Below are 20,987 nucleotides of genomic sequence, written 5' to 3'. Positions count from 1 at the left end.
AAATTAGAGACAGGATTAGTGCAGCGACCCCACGATGACCTGCTAACTAGTGTAAAAAAAAACAACACGCAAACTTGAACTCTATGGCCATATCAGAAGGTCCTCATGACTTGCAAAGACCTTCCTTCAGGGAACAGAACCAGGAAAAAGAACAAAAGGCAGATGCAGAAATGGATGGGAAGATATCATAAAAGAATAGACTGGCGTGAATTGAAAGAAATTCTAACCAAGGCAAAAGACAGAGAGGAATGGAGAAAGTTCAACAAATCTTGTGTGGTGCCCTAACGGTTCAACAGACCTAGGGAAAGTTGAAGGTGAAGTTAAAACGGAAATACTCTCAGACTTCTGTCTTCAACTCCTCCTCAGATACACCACCACGCCAGCTCCTACCTCCTAACTCCCAACCACAATTACCTGCATTGTCACCTCCTCCCAATATGATCTGTTAACACTTGAAGTCATCTCTTTATAAAAGCTCAGACTGCTTCCTAGAACGCTAAACCTGTTTTATCAGTCTCTCCTCACGGGTTGTGCTTCCTCTGTGGGTCAGCCTAACCCAAGAATTTATGTTTATATTAATGTTTTATATTTAGATTAGCACAAACGAGTTAAAGGTTAAGGTCAGGGCAAATGCTTAAGTATACGTTTATCAAAACATTAATACTGTATTCAGGGCCGGTTCTACACATTGCGGGGCCCCATGCGAAACGGATTGCACGGGGCCTAGTCTGGGTAGAGATAAGGATAATAAGGGAAAATTATGAATGTTTGTTAAAAAATAAATTTGTCATTGCATTTTATTCATATTTTACTAAGTGTAAAATCACGGTCAAATTAAATTACGAGCCATCTATAATAGAGGGTAGTTTTTTAACATTCACATCTGCCTTTTAGATTTACTAAAGACTATCAAAATATAGCCTTTTTTAAGAGCTCGAGATAGATTTGACTATTACAGTAAATGAAGTATTGGCACTTCCTGCTTTGGTTTTAAATTCGCCTTATTATTTTTATTAAATGAAAGTTGACAATGCCGTTTTTTTTTTAAACACAATTAGGATTGTCGTTTTCCATATTGAATGGCACCACAAACAGACAATTTTGTCTATTTTTCAGGACATTTTTATACTTTTTCAGGATAATTTAATAATTTCAGGAGATTTTCATGACTTTTTTTTTTCGAATGGTATACTATTTTGGGTGTTTTCTAGGAGCTCCTGGAAAATCGGGAGGCTACGGAAACGCTGTTATAAGTTAAAATGGTTTAATTTAATAATTTACAACTAGTGTTAGCGCGGGGCCTACAAAAGTGCGGGGCCCATGAATAAATAGAAAAAAAAATTAATTAGGCAATTAATTACTGGTGACTAATTTTTTTTAAAATAACAACAATAGAAACTAATACTATTCACAGATATAACTAAATTTGTTGGGTTTAGTCCCCTTACAAGCTATTTCTCCCTCACGCATTCTGTGATCAAGCTGATAATTGAAACATTTATTTAGTGTACGTAACAAAACATGAATAAGTAAAGAAAAATACTTAATTAGTCCTCTAATTATTGGTACATACAGATCTAGCTCTAAGGACTCGGTTTTTCTTCTTTAGAATTTTTTTTTAAATTGATTTTTTATATTTCGGTATAATGTACACATTATCATAATCATTTTCAACATTCACATTTTCGTCGTCGCCATTTCATGTCCTACGGTGTAAATAGTCATCCATTTTCTTTTCAGGGCAGTCAAAATTATTATCACCATCTGGACAGTGTCCGTAGGAGTGGCCTTGCCCTACGCCGTCCACACCCGCATTTACTACGGGGTGGTGATCCCAGGCACCGACATTCCTGTGCCGGACTCTCTCATCTGCAGCATCCCGCAACACTTCCTGTCCGGCTTTATGTACTACATGTTCCAGGTGTCCACTTTCCTTTTCTTCATCGGACCGGTCACTTTGATCGTCATCTTGTACATCATGATTGGCATCGCCCTCCGGAGGTCTCCGCTGTCCAGGGCGTCGTCCGACGAGAAGCGGTACTCCAGTATGCACTCCTCGTCCAGCCTGCCGCACCAGCCCCGCAGAGTGGTCATTAGGATGTTAGGTAGGTCATGTAGGGATAAAGTGGTCATTAGTGTGTAGCAGTGTGATGTTTTGTATAAGGATACTAATTAGGTCATATTATAGCAACTGGCGCCTAAACCACTTAGCTTCCGACAGAAGGGTCTCGTTAACCTTGGCTGGCAACCAGCCTAAGAGAAGAAAAACTCATACCCAAACATTAACAACTATATCTCTCAATAATGTAGAAGTTATTTCCCGTTTTTATATCAAACAGAATAACTAATTACCAATACTTAATTTACTAATTGATTAATTTCTTAATAGATTCATGTTTTGTATGGTAAAATAAATAATTGTTTAAAATTTAAACTTGATTCGAAAATGGGTGTCGACAGTCTAGAGATGAATGTTGACATGGCGCGTACCAGCGCGCTGTTAGGCACAAGACTCCCTCGAAGCCTTTCCAGTGTTTTAGTTTAGCCACACCCGGGTACGCTATTCTGCCTCAAAGTGGCACATGGGTGGAAGCGATCACACGAGGAAGTGATTAGGCTAAATGAATAGCAAAACAAAACTCCTGTGGGTGTGTCCAAGGGAATGCGAGAGCTTTCCCATTGCACGGTGCGGAGTTGAAAGAGAGCTTCCACGTCCCTGTCGATAATGCATGCGCCGTTCCTCAAGGGACTGTTACACTAATGGCGAGTCCTGCACGGTTAGCTTGGCACAACATAGGAAAATGGCGGAGGTTCCCGGTGTATTCGGTCTTCGGCCATGCATTCTAGTCCATGCGCCCGGAGTGCCAGATACATCGGAAATAGCAATGCTTTACATAGGCATTGACTTGGATCTCTTCCAGACAGAACGGTTGTTCAGGCAGGCTTACATGCCTAGAGCTCGAAGAGCCTTGGCTCAGCTCTTTTGACAATCAAACGGCACAATACTTGCACTGTCTAGAAAAGAATGTTGAACGGTGCGTACCGGCGCGCTGTTAGACACAAGACATGAACAGTTTAAAGTCTAGAGTTGAATGTTTACAAAGCAACAGAGTTCTGCCTATGTAAGGAGCTGATGGAGAAGCTTGGCAAAAGACACTGTTATATGCTCTGTGATTGTGATGTCATCTTAATAAAGACCTGTTTTCTTTGAGTTTCTTCCATTGGATTTATTACAATATCAATAGTTTCGTATTTTATATGTCGTATTCAGCAAAAAAAAAAGTGTTATTTAGGAATATGCTCCCTCGCACCCATCCTTAATAATCTCCAATAGCACAAAATAGGATGTTTTATCTTTGTAAATGTCCTGAGAGTTGAGTTGAGCTGAAGACTTCTAGTCTCTTGACGACAGGACATCTTTAAGTCTAGCAATGGAACAATAACACTCTCTCCAAGGAGACGCAACTCATATGTATAGTAAATAAACACTTTATCCAACACTTTAGCAGTTACAATAGCCGTCATGTGGACCATCAGATTACTTGAACAAAAAAGTACATCGTCCTACATGGACTATCTGTTAAGTACAGGAACACCTTCTTTCTGTCAATATGTTTGTTTGTTTGTAAAATGTTTCGGATGTTCCTTCAGAGTTGAAGATAGTTTACTTCCTAGTCCAAACCTCCAGCAGGACGACGGGGGATGGGAGCGGGCATGGTTTTAACCCGGGACCATCGATAAATCCGAACGACAGTCCAGCGCGCTAACAGCACGACAACCATCTAACTTTAGTTACTGACTCTAGCTCTATAAAACTCCTATGGCCTGTTTAAACAACTGTTCTGTCCGGAAACATCCCTAATACCGATGGCTCGTATGCAACGGTGCTTGGTTCAGAGGCGAGGTAGAAGGTCAAGGCCATGTCATGATGGTCAGGTTATTGATATCATCGTGATGTTTCATCAGGATGTTACGTAAGTCAAGTAATATTTCCCTCTCTGCAATCTATTTATTCATCTAAAATATAAAGCAGAAAGTTTGACATATGTATTTCTGTATGTATGTATGAATGTGTGTCCCTGATAGAAATCAAAACCATTCGTCCAATCTTGATAAAACTTGGCATAAATGTTCCTTAGACCATGGCGGAGACCGTAGTTACGTTTAATGCCCCTCCCATAACCAGAGGGTTTTAAAAAATAGATAAAAAGTACCTAATAGTATCTATTTTAAAGAACGAAACTTTTTCACATATCGGGTAAACCCGTTTTCACAGTATTTTATATTTCCTATGAATACGTCAGCTGAACGGGTAAACCTATTTTCACACTAAAATATATTTTCGTGGTAAATTAACGCTTTCTCTCCGTAATTATTTACCACATTCTGGTGGAATCAACGCTGGTATCGTCAGTTAGGAGAGAAAGAGTTAAATGTGAAGGGAGTACTCTCCATGTTGGACAAATCTAAATTCAATCCAGTAGATCAGAAATACCCAAATTAAGGCCCACATGCCCTGCTAGTTATTAATAATAATTATTATTATTTTCTTTATTTATTTTGCTCATTACCATTTCTGATAAGTTCTGCTCCTGTCCCAGCTGTCGGAAAAGAAATTATAACACCATCGGTGGGGGTCATGTTGATCTTAGCGGCAGACAACATTCATCACGAGAGGCACTATTGTTTCAGCGCAAGGTCACGCGCGACTCATTAACGACCGCATTACGCAAAGCGCAAAGCTTCATATACATCTCGCTTTTGTATTCATGCGCCTGTCGAGACCGACTCGAGACGAAGCGAGGGCGCCAATGTGTTCCGAGAGAACTCTTCCTTCTGCAAAGGTCAGCGCAATTATTGCCGACTTATGTCGGAACAAATGAGTCTTGGTATAATGATCTTCGCGGCCGACAGACATGACAAATAAATTACAGTTTGGCGTGGGAATATAATGCTGATGGGTGTCCTATCCCATAATGTTTTTTTTCGCCTAAATCACACATTTGATAGCGTGTTTCAAGATACTAATTACAATCAGCTGTTATGTTCTCGTTTCTTCACATTAATTAACTATGAAAAAGAAATATGTTAAGCCTTAACGGCACACCAACTACAAGCGTCTAATTATGATAAAAATATTTTGTTGATAGCAAAGAACTTTGCCATTCAAGGTCGTAATGTAATCTCTGTAGTTTTCATTACTTAAATTATTTTTCTCTCTTTTTTTTTTCTGTAACTTTTTTATAGGTTTTAATTTTCACAATCGACTATTCGACCACTTTTTCTTGTCCTATCGGCATCAAATTTTGGGTGCAAGCTCATGGTCGATGACGATACATAAATTAATCAAAATAATCAACCGATTAATTAATCAATTAGTCGTAATTAATTACTCTGTTTTTTTAAATTGAACATGTAGGCCTACTATGCTAGGGGAATTAGCTTTGTGCAGAAAATAGGGCGACTGGCATTGAATGATCGCTAGAGCAAATTAAATTAAATATTAATGTAAAGATTGTATCACATTCTGTGTGTATATTAATCAGTTATTAAGAAAACTTTGCAATGGATTTAGTAATTAGCTTTAAATTAATCACCAATTTCACAAATAATGTTTCCTTAACATAGCCGTTGTTTTTTTGTTCCAAGACATATATAGTAATATGCAGTTATAATCATAGCAATATTAACAAGAGATGTATATTTCGAATCCTAAATACTGGCTATGAGATAAAAATGTGTAGTTTGAAGATCTAGCAATCAAATGAATGATAATTTTTAAAAAGACGCCATGTAGGCTGACAATTAGGACAGTTTGTAGAGATAGGAGCATCCTTAGAAGAGGTCACAGGTCACAGGACACGGCCTATAGGTCCAAAAAAAAAGTAAGGAGAGAAAATATAAGTCATTCTTAGATAGATAGATAGATAGATAGATAGATAGATAGATAGATAGATAGATAGATAGATAGATAGATAGATAGATAGATAGATAGATAGATAGATAGGTAGGTAGGTAGGTAGGTAGATGGGTGGGTGGGTGGATGGATGGACGGATGGACGGATGGATGGATGGATGGATTGATTGATTGATTGATTGATTGATTAATTGATACATGTATAGATTTATTTGTTGACAGCTCTCTTCTATTCTAACAGTTGCTGTGACCGCTGCCTTTATAATCTGCTGGGCACCTTTCCACACCCAGAGGTTGATGATCTTGTATGTTTCTCTCTGGACGCCTCACATGCTGGCTGTCCAGTCTCATATATTTTACATCTCAGGTTTGTGCCTTTGTCATTATCATTGCCATTTGTCAGTGGCATGCGCTGACAATGTGTTAGCGTTAATGTCCATGTTATGTGACATTGACATGTGTTATTAATATCTCTTTCTCATATCCTTACACGACAGTGACACTTTATTGACATTGTGATATCAGTGCTTTTCTTAAACATGTCAATGTCAGTGTTTTAGTAATGTCATAGTATGTGATCGCGTTAACGAAACCGACATGTCAAAATGTCACAAGTCAACTTGACATACTCACGTTGTCGTATGTTAAATGTCATCGGAAAGAGTCGGAGGACGAATGTAAAGATGTGTCTGATGACCATATTATAATTATAGCTTTTATATAGCGCTACTTTTATGCTTATAGCATGCTCAAAGCGCTATGGTCCAATCTCATTTGTGGACCAGTGTGGGGGAGGGGGGGGGGGGAAAGGGGTCATCTAGGAGTAGGTTTTCCATGCTGCCTTTAGGCGCTCAGTAAACACAACTCTGCCAGAGTCGAACCTCGAGGCCCCTTCATAGGTAGCCAAGACAAGCCAAGTTAAAGCGTACTTAGCCTCTAGACCACGTTTCCTACAATATTACACCGAACGTAACGTATACGTGTTAAGTGTGTCACCAGGATGTAGAATGCTGGGTTCGTGTGTCTTGAAGCTATACTTATCACGTAACAAACATACAAAGTACAGATTGGATTCTAACTTTAGCAGACAAAATAACGTTTATTCAATAATAATAATAAGCTGCAACCTCATAGTAGTTACACAAATAAAATCTAGGCTTTGAAACACAGTTACATCCGCATCACAACATAGCCAGATATATTAATAGACTAAGATACACAAGTTCACTACTAAATCAAGTCCGAGTTACAGCGGGTAACAATACGATTCTCCAAACGTCTGTACTGCTCCAAGTACCTAAGGCGTTCACTGGCCTCCTTCAGTCGTGAAACGACTATGGTTCATCTCGAATACTTTTTCATATGGAGAGCCACTCCCGTCCACATATATTGCATGTCAAGGTGGCTTTCGCTTTGATGGTAGAGGAGCTGGCCATTTTCCGTGTGGCACGCTTTTCTTTCAAGAATCGAGGCCCATGTTTTTTCGCTGTCCATAGCTTTCTTGGTCACCGTCTCTCTCCAACTAGTGCGGTCTAAGGCACTTCCCAATGGTCAGTATCAATGTTTACTGATTTTAAATCCCTTTTTATCACATCAACGTAACGGAAATGGGGGCGACCAGTGTTTCTTGAGCCAGACGCAAGTTGCATGGACATAATGATTTTTGGGATGCGATTGTCCTCCATCCGTCGAACATATATGAGCCAGCGTAGGCGGCGTTGCCTGAGGACCTTAAAGATGCTGGGAAGGCCTGTTCTCGCGAGGATCTCGGTATTACACACTCTCTTTCCATGTTATTTTTAAGATCCTTCGTAGAGTTTAGTTTTCTAAGACGACTGCTACTAAAATATGTGTGCTTTCTAAGTCCCATAGACGACTGCTACTAGAATATGTGTGCTTTCTAAGTCCCATAGACGACTGCTACTAAAATATGTGTGCTTTCTAAGTCCCATAGACGACTGCTACTAAAATATGTGTGCTGTCTCAAGTCCCATAGACGACTGCTACTAAAATATGTGTGCTTTCTAAGTCCCATAGACGACTGCTACTAGAATATGTGTGCTGTCTCAAGTCCCATAGACGACTGCTACTAAAATATGTGTGCTGTCTCAAGTCCCATAGACGACTGCTACTAAAATATGTGTGCTTTCTAAGTCCCATAGACGACTGCTACTAGAATATGTGTGCTTTCTAAGTCCCATAGACGACTGCTACTAAAATATGTGTGCTGTCTCAAGTCCCATAGACGACTGCTACTAAAATATGTGTGCTGTCTCAAGTCCCATAGACGACTGCTACTAAAATATGTGTGCTGTCTCAAGTCCCATAGACGACTGCTACTAAAATATGTGTGCTGTCTCAAGTCCCATAGACGACTGCTACTAAAATATGTGTGCTGTCTCAAGTCCCATAGACGACTGCTACTAAAATATGTGTGCTGTCTCAAGTCCCATAGACGACTGCTACTAAAATATGTGTGCTGTCTCAAGTCCCATAGACGACTGCTACTAGAATATGTGTGCTGTCTCAAGTCCCATAGACGACTGCTACTAAAATATGTGTGCTGTCTCAAGTCCCATAGACGACTGCTACTAAAATATGTGTGCTGTCTCAAGTCCCATAGACGACTGCTACTAGAATATGTGTGCTGTCTCAAGTCCCATAGACGACTGCTACTGACTTAAAGTGAATTTAGTCATTCCTACTTCCTTTTTTTTTCAATTCAGAGGTTTCTCTTGCTCTTCACCTTCCTGACCCGAGGTGAACAAATAACAGTCAATGTCAAGCGAGACTGTGACAATGACAATGCCACAGATGTATCATTTCTAGTTCCAACTATCCTTATTTTGTTAAAATACATGAGCATTGATAATATCGTTTCTGTTTGAGCCTCTTACACTTTTATAACTTCCCCCCAGGCATGCTTGCTCTAGGAATTCTAATGTCATTAATTTTTTTTGAATAGTAGCTCTTATAATATTCAATGATGTATGTACCTTATTTAAATATCTAAACAAAATAATTTATCAGCAGATGTTCAAAACTTTTTATATTCGCAGGTGTGTTATATTTTGTGAGTTCTACTGTAAATCCTATTTTGTACAATGTCATTTCAAAGAGGTACAGGGCAGCTTTTAAACAGGTAATAAAGTCAAGATTTGATTCTTACAGTAAGAACCTCTAAATTAGGCAACAGTTTTAAACATTCTCTATATCACAGTAGGTTAGCGTAAGCGCCCAATCCAATATTTTTTAAAATAGATAGAATCTTGTACACGGTATTTCTCCCATGGACCTCATTTGTAAACAAACAACATTGAGGCACTTCTTTCCCTATCTCTGCTATACAAATTATGATCTAATTTTAATCAACATTGGTGATCACGTGACAGTTTTTTTTCGTTGTTTTATCAATATTGTCACGTGACCGTTCGTTTTTGGTGAATGAGGTCAATTCTCATTCTTGGATCAAGCTGAAACTTCGCACATGTATTCATTCTCAGAGACAATACACGAAAAAAATTAACCAATTAAACTTAGTTGTAAATAATTAATTTGTTTGATATAAAAAAGGGGAGATAAATTTTGCAATATTGAGATATATGGTGGTAAATGGGTAGTTCTTTCCCTTCTATAATTTTTTTTTTTAAATATTATTTTTTAGAATTCGCTTTACCATTAATTTAAATGTACATTTGGCATTAACTTGGTTAAAATGTTAGGACCATACTTCCTTGGGTTTTGATTGCGCTTCATCTTATCTTATCTTATCTTATATAATACAGACGTTACTACGGTAAAGACCGGAAGCTGAGACGAACCGTAAATACTATGTAATTTTTGCGCCGCCATTACTGGAACATAATTTTAAGGAAGACAAACAAGTGACCAGACGTCCTGTCCAGACATCCCCCTCTTCAATTATTAATAAAGTAATTGGCATTTCAAAAAACTGGCCACTCTAATTGCGTCGTTTAGAAAGAAATTAACGAACTGCTATAATAAAATAACAAAAAAGAGAAAGTTATAGATGAAAGATTTTCATCCGCTTTGTTATTACATATGAAATCTTTTGTCTTTGTCATATACTGTAAACAGCTATTTATCATTAACGAAGAGAGAGAATCCTATGTTGATTTCGGAAATAGCAGACGACAAGCTGAAAAATTTAATTTTTCATTAATCATCTCTACATTGTCATAGTCAGTGGGTCACCCCGTGTTGACCTCGTGTTAATTTCTGTTTTATCTTTTGAGGATGTCGTGTTTACCTGTTCATTACGAATGTAACTTTATATTTTAAAAATTTTATCATAACTTGTAGTTTCTATTTCTTCACACGTTTGTGGTGTAACTAGATATGAATAACATAAAAATATCTCAAATGTATGACTTATTTACTCAGACTAAGATGAAGAAATACACAACAAAATATTCGACTGTCGAAGCCATCTTTTATATTTAAAAAAAAAATATGATTTTTTTAATATCGCTCGTACTTCAAAATTCATGAAAAAAAAAGTATATTTCTTTGTTGTCTTCATTCTTACTTTCTGTAGATGTGAAGTGTCTGTTATGTTACCATAGCAACAAATTGCCACTAAATCTCTAACGTTGATATTTGATATTAAAAATCTGGTTGTATTAAAGCAAAAAAGGACCTCAACAACTAGTTAATGTATTTTTAGTTTCACATTACCTCTATTCAGCTCGTAAATTCATGGAAACTTTTGGGTGGAAAAAACCTTCTGGCTGGAACCTGGACATGGATCTCGAAAACGGCTCTGACGATTTTCCCAGAAATTTTACTGTTGCTTTATAATGTTGGGAAAAGAATCACTAGGTCATTGGCAACACAAAGAAAAATCTACCTTGATGTTATTTTTTTTCAAAGTAAAAAAAAAAAAAATTATTAAAATTTGGCTAGTGAGCGAGAAAGTATCCACACAATCCTGATGCAGTCCCAGCTGCGATGGGCAGGTCACGTCTACAGAATGGAAGACCACCGCATCCCTAAACGACTCTTGTATGGCCAACTAAGCGAAGGAAAGCGCTCGCAAGGTGGGCAAAGAAAGCGCTTCAGGGACACCCTCAAAGCTTCTCTGAAGGCGTTCAGCATAGACCCTGGCACCTGGGAGACAGAGGCACATGACAGAGCATCATGGCGTCGCGCTGTGAAAACTGGCGCACAGGTTTGTAAAAAATGTTTTACATGTTTCGGATGTTCCTTCAGAGTTGAAGATAATTACTTCCTAGTCCAAACCTCCCGCAGGACGACGGGGGATGGGAGCGGGCAGGGTTTGAACCCGGGACCATCGATAAATCTGAACGACAGTCCAGCGTGCAAACCGCACGACCAGGCAGCTGAGGAAAAAAGAACAACGCTGGCAGAAGAAAAACGCCAGAAAGAAAAGCAAGACAAACGACACTAGCTCCAGCTGGAATAACCTGCCCATTGTGCGGCCGAACATTCCGGGCTCACATAGATCTCACCAGCCACATGAGGAGGCATAAAACCCCAGTGCAAAGCCCTCAGCCCCCTGGATGACAAAGTGGTCATCATCGAACCACGATGGACGAACTATATATATCTTGAACAGACTATGCGTCTTTAGGTATTTCCGCATTCATTCAAGATTTAATGACTATATGGTCAGGAACATTCTGCGAATCGTCTTCTAAATCTAGATCTAAAGGACTATCATTGAAATATGTTAAAGTCTAGTAGAACTATACCTTCGCATACTCAGGATTTTTTTTCTCGGTGGGAAAAATGCGAAATACTCGCACTATAAGATGTACAACAACGGTATTGTCTTAAAAATATATTTTTAATATTGTTCTTGTTATTGTATGTATATGTTAATAATACTTAGTATTCAGTTGTAAAAATCAACTTAGTTGACTTAAGTCTTTTTGACTTACTGTAGAGAATAAGGCCACAACAGCTCTTGTCCATCTGCTACTTTAATAATGTATACTGCAGACTTTTTATTGGTCTTGAATACCGATCTTTGACCTCAATGTTTTGTCACAACTCATGCAAATAAAGCCGTTGTCTGCTAGGGATCTATTGTAAGTTTCTTTATAGTCGCGTGAGTCAGCCGTTGACGTCAGCTTATCTTAGAGTCCCAAATGTATGCGCGGGGATTTGCGAGAGCTCTTCTGCTCTCTTCTACTAGAATTTTCGCTGGCTGCTTTTCACGTGACTAAAACATTATCATAGCACTGGTTATGGCTCTGATTTCATATTAGCATCATTTTCCTATAGTAAAACTAAACCTCCCCTTTGAGAAATTGTAAAGATAATCTGTGTGGCCCACGGTTAACGAGGGATTCATGTGGCCAGCGCAACGACCAACCGACGTACTTTTCCCCAACTAATGTCAGAGGCTCCCTAAAGATTGCTAAATTGAAAACCCCAGTCGACACCGAAATTGAAAACCTCAGACGTCACAAATATTGAAGACCAGAGTCGTCACCAATATTGGAACCCGGGAATTCCGGTTCAGATGTCAAGAGCTTTACCACTCAGCCACCACTCGTTCTACATCATAATCTTACTTAGGTCCATATATTGTTGTTGTTGTTTTTTTTTCTAGATTATCTTTCCTTGTTGTCACGGTAGCCCACAAAACACCACCAGTATTGCAAGGCATTCTGAGAGGTTCTCAAAGTCTCAGGCGATGGTCGTCTTGAAAAATGGCCATGACAGTTTACGAGTTGTGTTCAGGTGAGACTTCGTGATGTATGTGTGATGTGTGGTAACCATCTTCCTGTTTCTTTGTTCATGTCTCTTTGTTTCTCAATTTGTGTATATTCAAAACAAAGATAAATAGCAAATAATGTCCATTTCACACCGTACGGTTCTTGAGGCAGGATATCGTATGGCCAGCACAACGACACCACTTTCCCGAAATAATGTCAGTTACCCATTAAGAATAAAAAAGGTTATATTAAGCGTACTTTATCAATTAGTTTGGATCAGTCATGTAATTAAATTTGTAATAGATCTAGACCAGCAATAAAATAGCAGTTCTAAAAATGAAATAAAGGGGGAACGATCTGAATTCTCAAGCCAACACATTAACCACTCTGCTAGTGGAGAGCTTATTAACATAAAAAGTTCTCCTTTCAGACCCTGTGGTCTATAGGGCAGATGATGTAAATATCATCTTGTTTTGTGGCCTACGGTTTACGAGGGTGTCATGTGGCCAGCACAACTACCAACCGCCTTTACTTTTCCCCAACTAATGTCAGGTACCCATTAGATCTGGCTGGACGCAGAGGAGCCCATTAGATCTGGGTGGACTCAGGGGCGCCCATTAGATCTGGGTGGACGCAGAGGTGCCCAAAGATCACGAAATTAAAAATCCGTCTCCACCAGGATTCGAACCCACTCAAGTCAGGAAGTCAAGCGCTTTACCGCCTCCCTTTTTAGTATGAAAGATTAAATAATTATCTTTTGTTTCTATACTCTAGTCCAATTTTTTCAGGGTTGTGTTCATTAAGACTCAGACGACAACCTCTAAACGGGACTATTATCACCACATCTGTCAGTTCAAGATACCAAACATAATATTTTTTTTTACAAATAGTTTATTAACTCAATGTTCTTATTAAAATGATTCTTGTGTTGTCTGGTAAAAGAAAAATGCTTGAGCCGAGATTAGGAGTGAAGAAATAACGTGTACAAACTTTCACTAGACAGACAGACAGACAGATAAGTAAGCCATTTGCAAGATCGAAATCGTATAGGTTGACCCATAGGTCTTAAATGGAAACGGGACTAACTATATCTAGGCCCTTTTTTTTAACGACACCAATATCTTTATTGAATGTTGAATTATTGAACATAAATCTAACGCGTCATTTAGAGAAAGATATACAAATAGTTTGTATAAGATCTTTCATCGAAGAAGACAAAAACCGTGACTATTTTTAGCACGTATTTTATGTAAATAACTTTCACTTGTTTTAATCCAATAATATGCATTTATAATTTTCATTGTGCTTAAAATGTTTTTATTAACTACTACTAATTGGTGATAAAAAAAAAATGTGTTCGGTAATCATAATTTGTGATAAAGCCCAAAAAAAGAGGCAAAGAAAAGAGGCCTAAGGCCCAAGGATTCCCATGATGATAAAGCTAAAACTGAATAGCGCAAATTCTGAGGTTTCCTTTAAAAAAATAAATAAATATCTTGATAAAGCTAAAATTGAATAGCGCAAATTCTGAGGTTTCCTTTAAAAAAATATCTTGAAAATGCTGATAATGAGAAACATGTATTTGGAATGTCCATTATTCCTTCAAGTTAAAAGTACTGTAAGGGACTTATTAGAAGCCAACTGTGGCAACTATGTAAATGTTAACTTCTCTATTGTTTTAAGTAAGTTGCCGAAACTAAAAAATAAAATGATATATAACCTTAACTTGATTACTGTTTCCGAATACAGCAATCTTGTTTGGGCTAGCTGGCTCAAAGCTCTACATAATAATAAGGTGTTTGAACCTAACCACTTAGAATTGACATTTAGGAAAATAATGGATTTTAGGGTAGAGAATTATCTAGTTTGATTTTCATATACTTGTCCAATTAGTATTCCAGAAATGGGGTGTTGGGGGTCAGGGATATTTGATATTGTGTTGATTGTTCTGGGGTAGAGGATACTTGTATCATTTTTCTGTCTCTAGTGGTTTCAATGGTTAGGTAGTATGTCTTTGATATTAAATAATATTTCTATTACTATTATTATATTTTAAGGTTAATCACTTTTCAATTGTTTATGATTTAATACTTCTGAATTATTAGAACTTACAAATAAAAACATAAATGTAAAAAAAAGCCCACAAAAGAGGCAAGATGGCCCATAAAAGAGGCATATAAAGCCCAAAAAAGAGGCAAAGAAAAGAGGCCTAAGGCCCAATGATTCGTATGATGATAAAGCTAAAATTGAATAGCGCAAATTCTGAGGTTTCCTTTAAAAAAAAAATTAAAAAGTGAAGATTATATTTACTACCCGTGATGTCCACAATTCTTTAAAATCAATTGAAAATGGAAAAGAAGAATGATATTGTTTGTGTAGCTGGAGAGACTATTGAAATAGTGCAAACTTTTAAATACCTTGGTACTATCCTAGTCAATAAACTAGATGTTACTGCAAATACTGATTATATCAGCAAAAAGGGCAGCAAAGATTACGATTACTGAGAAAACTGTCCTCGTTTAATGTTAGCGAAAAGGCCTGGGCTATGTTTTATCACGCTCACATCTGCAATATTCTCAGTTTTAGTATCAGTGCCTGGTATGAGCATTAAAAATAAAAACAAACTTAATAGAATCCTAAATGCTGCTGGTAATATCATTGGCAAAAAACAAATCCCATTTTGCAGCTGTTTGAGACAAATATCCATACAAAAAAAAAGCTAAAAATATTATAGAAATAAAAAAATCACCCTTTGGGTCAGGATTTTGTAATTTTACCATCACAAAAGAGATACAAGACACCGATAGCAAAGACAAACAGACACAAACACTCTTTTGTTCCCCTGGCAATCAAATTATTAAACAATCTGATCTAAACTTTGTCACATGTAAATTATGAGTGAGTCTGGTGTGAATGTACACTTTGGTTTCTTATAGTTATAATGATTTTTGTTTGGTGTAATGCACAAATTGTAAGACAAATTTCCGTACGGACAATAAAGATTATTATTATTATTATTATTATTATTAAATACCTACCTACCTTAAATAACTATCAATTATGCTTAAAGCGACGACTTTATATCAGTAATCAATTAAGCTAGAGTGCACTAAATGACCTACTGTATAGAAACAGCCATGAGCTATCAAAGCCAGTTTGAGAACCATTCATCTTATAACCCCCCCCCCCCGACCCCCCACATGGGAAAATCGAGCAATCATCCTGGGGAAATAAAACGTTAAAAAAATGTTATAAATAACTCTTAACGAATTCAGACGTCAATTGTTCTTTGTAAATACTTACCTCTGCAAAAGAAACACATCCTCAGAGTTGGAGAGAGTCTGCCAAACGGTTTTATCTGTTTACTGACCTTTAGGTAAATGCAGACTATATTGAAACCAGGTACATTCCTGAGCGATGGTTAGTGATATGTAAATAATTCGTTACGGGTAGATGTTATCAATTCCAGAGGTTATCATGTGCTCCATAAGTCTTTGCGGTACGAAGGTTCTCAAGTTCTGACAGTTCTCATCTTATATTTTAGAGATTTTTATTTCATCGGTTCTTTTATAATTGTCTGGTCTATGTTTTTGCAATTCTCGTATTGTGTTACTGCTTGCGTACTATTTCGATGTTCCAGCGATGTTCCAGCGATTCTCATGTTACATCAGTTCTCACGTTCCCCACAACTTGTTCCAGAGATGCACGATCCAGCGATTCTCATGTTACATCAGTTCTCACGTTCCACACAACTTGTTCCAGAGATGCACGATCCAGCGATTCTCCAGAAGTTATCGTGCTCCACAGATTCATATCTTATGTTACAGCAGCAGTGAATAGCTAGGATGGGGGGAGAAGGTTGGAGAATTTGAAAATCCCTACCCCGGGCCCCCACTTGATAGGGCCCCCCTAATGAGTTATTTAAATTAAAAATTAAATATTACGCAAAATGCAGGGCCTCCAAAGAGGACAAGTCCCCGGACCCCAAAACGAAGGGAAATTCCTAGCTACGACCCTGTTCAGCAGTTCTCACGTTCCAGACCTTTTCATAGCATGTTCCATCGGTTCACATCCTATGCTGCTATTCTAAATCTTGAGTGTTTAAACGCTTCGATATCCAGGCTGAAGACCGTAACCAACAGTAAAGAGCGTTGCTCAGATTTATCACATATACATAGGTTGAAAGCTGAAAAAAAAGCTGAAAGCTGAAAAAAAGCTGAAAAGTCCGCGTTGCTGTTAATTATATGCCTGAGGAAATATCACTAACTATCTCGCCACTAGACACTTAGCCTCGAAAGCTCTTCTTGAAAAGAAAATACTGAAGGGTACCAAAAAAATAAAACTTACCTAAATTGTTAATTAATTACCACTAATTGGTAAATTTTGTATGTGTTTCAGCGACTTTGAATAATCGTGCAAAAATTTTTATCTTGATCCAAGAATAGAATTCGGGCGAAAAATGTTTACAAAACAAGTAAGAAGTCTACATATACAACCACATCTCTCAATAAGTAGCATTTATTTTCCTTCTTCGATACAAATCAAAATAATAAATTTTAATAACTGATATACTAATTGGTTATAGTTTACCGATTCATGCAAAGCACAGTAAAATAGTTGTGTAAAGTTTAAACTTGGTTAGAGAATGGGTGTGGGAGAAACAAAAGTTTACAAAAATTGACCAGAGTGTGACCTTTGTAACAAGAAAAATGTTAGAAATACAAAAAACAAAAACAAAGCTTATATGAAGTGTAATTGTATTAATTAGTATAGATCAGACTTGCAAATTTGTAACAGATCTAGATTCTAGACTCTACTAACAATTATTAATATGTGCGATTAGAAATACTTTCAGCTATTGTTTTATTTAGCGCTATTTCATGCTTTTAGTTTTCTTAATTCGGTATGGTCCTATTACTTGTCTGGACCAGTTAGAGAAATGGGAGGGTGGGGGGGGGGGGACAAGGGGGTACCCTGGTGAATGTTACCGTGATCGCTTTTAAATGCATAAAAATATTGTTTTACTGAGGGCTCAGTTTCATAAAGTGGACTAATTCAGCTTATATTACCACATCTATCAAGTAAGATTTCTTTCCTTTGTTCGAAATCAACCAAAATAATTAATTACCAATTTGACCACGACTCGAGCTCTGACCACAAAACTTTAACAACGCCTGGATACAATTTTTAATCTATTTGTTTGAAGACTTGCTGACCACAATGCAGACCACTAGTTTTGAGCTGTGCAGGTATCTGTCCCTCTGAATGTCTCAGAGTCGATGATGCGTTTTTGTAAAGGTAGATGGAGCTTTACTAAAAGACATGTAAATATGTGAGGGGATGAATGGTGGGAAGCGTGGTCAAGAGGCTAAGCACACTTGAACTTGGCTTGGCTTGGCTACCTATGAAGATGCCTCGAGGTTCGACACCCGACTCGAGCAGAGTTGTGTTTACTGAGAGCCTAAAGGCAGCACGGAAAACCTTCTCCCAGACACCCCTCTAGTCAACAAATGACATAGCGCTCTGAGCATGCATTAAGCATGAAAGTAGCGCTATATAAAAGCTATCATTATTATTAATGAGGAGTGTGATTAACTAAAAGAGTGCGGCGAATAAGTAACCTTATGAATGAGACTTTTGAGAAATTTGAATATCTGACTGAGGCGACTATCCTATCCGATTCAATAAGGTATGTATGTTTCTGACTGAGGCGTCTATCCTATCTCATGTGGCTTGTGGCTTTGTCACTTGATGAGGCTTGTCACGCAAGATTGGAGTCGTCTTAGGCTCTGACGTGACTTTGTCAGTTTTTAAATTAAAAAAAAATCAACAAATCATTCAATTTTTTCCACTAGAGAAAAAAAAATCAAATCAGGAAACAGAAATATGAAACAAATAAAAAATTGTTTCAACTAATCTGCGCGGGCTATCCATTACAAATTAAACATGAAACTGCGTCAGGAGGAGACAACTCAGAATATCTAATTCTATCTCCAGACGAAACAAGAACCACAACCCATTATTAAAGAAAAAAAAAAGGGGGCAAACAGAAGAAAACAAAGATTATATTTGACAGCTAAAACAACTTTCTCCTTACAGTCTTTTTAAACCTTTCTTTTTCTCTTTTGTTTGGCATTTTGTGTTCGTTCGAAATGAGTGTTATAACCTAAATAATCATGCAAAGGAGAGGCGAGAATAGAAAGAGAGAGAACGACAGACGAAAAGAGAAAAAAAAAAAGAAGATGAATATTATTCATGATTATAATTTCATTTGCATAGCGGGTGTTTCATGCTGTCTCTTACATCCACGTATCGCTCGGGTCTTTTGTGAAAATGTGTGGGGAAAGGGGAGGGGGAATCGAAATCGAGTTTCTGTTGTTAAGTAATTCAGTTCTAGTCAAAGCTCAAGTTTTAAATTTGTGGGCTTTTTGTTTGTTTTTTCTACATCGTCATTTGAAATCGAACCCGCTCAGGTTAAAAAAAAAAACCAAGAGGTTTATGCCACCAAACCACACATACTCTGACACACACACACACACACTTTCTCACTACCTCACTCCCTCTTTCTGTCTCTCTATCTCCTTTACTTTAAAAAAAATGCACACACACACACACACAATCCCTCACACACTCTCTCATGTGATAGGGTTTAATCTTGTAGTAGTAAATGATGGATGTCTGGCTTCCACATATTACTCAGAAAATGTTTTAAGTTTCTTGTACGGGCGTATTAGAAGCGTTTAGAAATACTAATATTCCTAAAATCAAAGTATTTTGTTTTAAAATAAAGATCTACGTAGATATACGAAGTTTTGTTCACAAAGTGTATATCAACTCATTCTGTCTGTTTGTATGTCTTTCTGTCTGTCTGGTAAAAAGTTTTACCCATCAAGCTGAAATTTTGCACAATGTTTTTTTCACATGACTACACAAGAATCAATAGAAAAGAATAAACCAATTATTTAATTAAGTATTGCTAATTAATTAGTTAGTTTGGTTAAGTTTGGTATCTCGAACAAGTGAAAGAGATTGTACTTGACTGAGGTGGGGGATTAAGCTGATTTAGTCCCCTTTATAGTAAGTTTGAAACAAACAATAGATAGCTCTACAATCTTCTATTTCCATACAAGACTCACTAGCAGAGTGGTTAGAATGACAGCTGGAGGAGGCTTGAGCCAGCAGTTTGAATTCAGGTCGTTCATTCTTTTTTTTTTTCGGCTTTATAAATGCTTTAAAAAAAACGATTATAGTAAAATCCACACAGATATACCATCCCATTTTACCCAATATTCCCAACTGCTCCAGACAAGTGATAGGATTATAGCGTATTGAGAAAAAAAATTGTCTTTATGGAATAGTACATTGAAAATAATAAAATAAAACCAACATATTCACAAGCGAAATGCCAACACTAGTCAGATATCCGGCCACTAGAGGGCGCACACAAATTATTCACAACTCAAATTACTGGCGCGAGACATAACAGGAAGTAAACAATCTCATGATATTTTGATCACTAGGAAGACCGCACCCAAGTATAGGAATACTTGACGCTACTGTCATACCAAAGATCAATTAGATTTCAATATTGTATTACTTTTACTTTTGAAAATCTGTAACAACTAAATTATTCAACGAAATGTACTGTAAGAAATGGTAGTTACGTATTACCATACGACCAGCGGTTGGCCTAATTTTATAAGAGCATATCGGAAGGATGACTGCTTGGTCGGGTGGCACGCTCTTCGGACTGTCGTCACAGTGATCTCACGTTCGAATCCTGCTATCCTGCAGGACGTTTAAGTAAGGGTGTAATAATCGAAAAATATTCTGATACATACATGTCAAGAATCAGTCATGGGAATTAATATTATAAGTACGGATAAACTCATTAAGATGTTACATTGAAGCCAGTGGACAGACTTGTTGTTAGTAACACGCGATAATTGTCAATATTGATAAAATAGTGTTGGGACTTGAAGTAGAGACAACAAAAGATGTGAAACCGAGCATTCCCCAAACCTGGAACGATGTCGTTGATGATAAGTCTTTGGGATTGAAAGCGTAAATAAGTTACAGAATCAAAAAGCAGTACATGGTGGCTATTTGTGTTGCGTAAATTAGCATTATAGAAAAAAAAACTAAATTCTTCCAGCATAATAGTCCTTAAACTTAACTGGCTTGATGGTCCCTAAACTTTTCCTGCCTTTGGTCTCTAATATTTCCTACCGGCCACATCAGTGCGAACAAAACTTCGGGTCCAAAGGAACGGAGCCTTTATGGATTCAAGGAGGTCGGGGCGAATTCGGCCGGCAAACCGTAATTTGTTTTCAATTAATCTTGCACAATCCTACATTTTTAGA

General features: G+C 37.5%; 1 protein-coding gene across 1 annotated transcript in view; it reads left to right on the top strand.

Moving 5' to 3' along the window:
• LOC106078514 (neuromedin-U receptor 2-like) overlaps nucleotides 1–20,987 on the top strand; it is a 248,432-nt gene that overhangs the window by 211,879 nt on the left and 15,566 nt on the right. The window contains exons 5-8 of the mRNA XM_056033435.1: nucleotides 1,741–2,105; nucleotides 6,159–6,284; nucleotides 8,977–9,059; nucleotides 12,519–12,649. Of these exons, the coding sequence (XP_055889410.1) occupies nucleotides 1,741–2,105; nucleotides 6,159–6,284; nucleotides 8,977–9,059; nucleotides 12,519–12,649 (705 nt within the window). The remainder of the gene's footprint in view (nucleotides 1–1,740; nucleotides 2,106–6,158; nucleotides 6,285–8,976; nucleotides 9,060–12,518; nucleotides 12,650–20,987) is intronic.

This window comes from Biomphalaria glabrata, chromosome 6, assembly GCF_947242115.1.
Source record: "Biomphalaria glabrata chromosome 6, xgBioGlab47.1, whole genome shotgun sequence".
In the NCBI taxonomy this organism is placed as follows: domain Eukaryota; kingdom Metazoa; phylum Mollusca; class Gastropoda; family Planorbidae; genus Biomphalaria; species Biomphalaria glabrata.
Note: the sequence above shows the minus strand (reverse complement) of the source record. Positions and strands in the feature narration are given on the sequence as shown.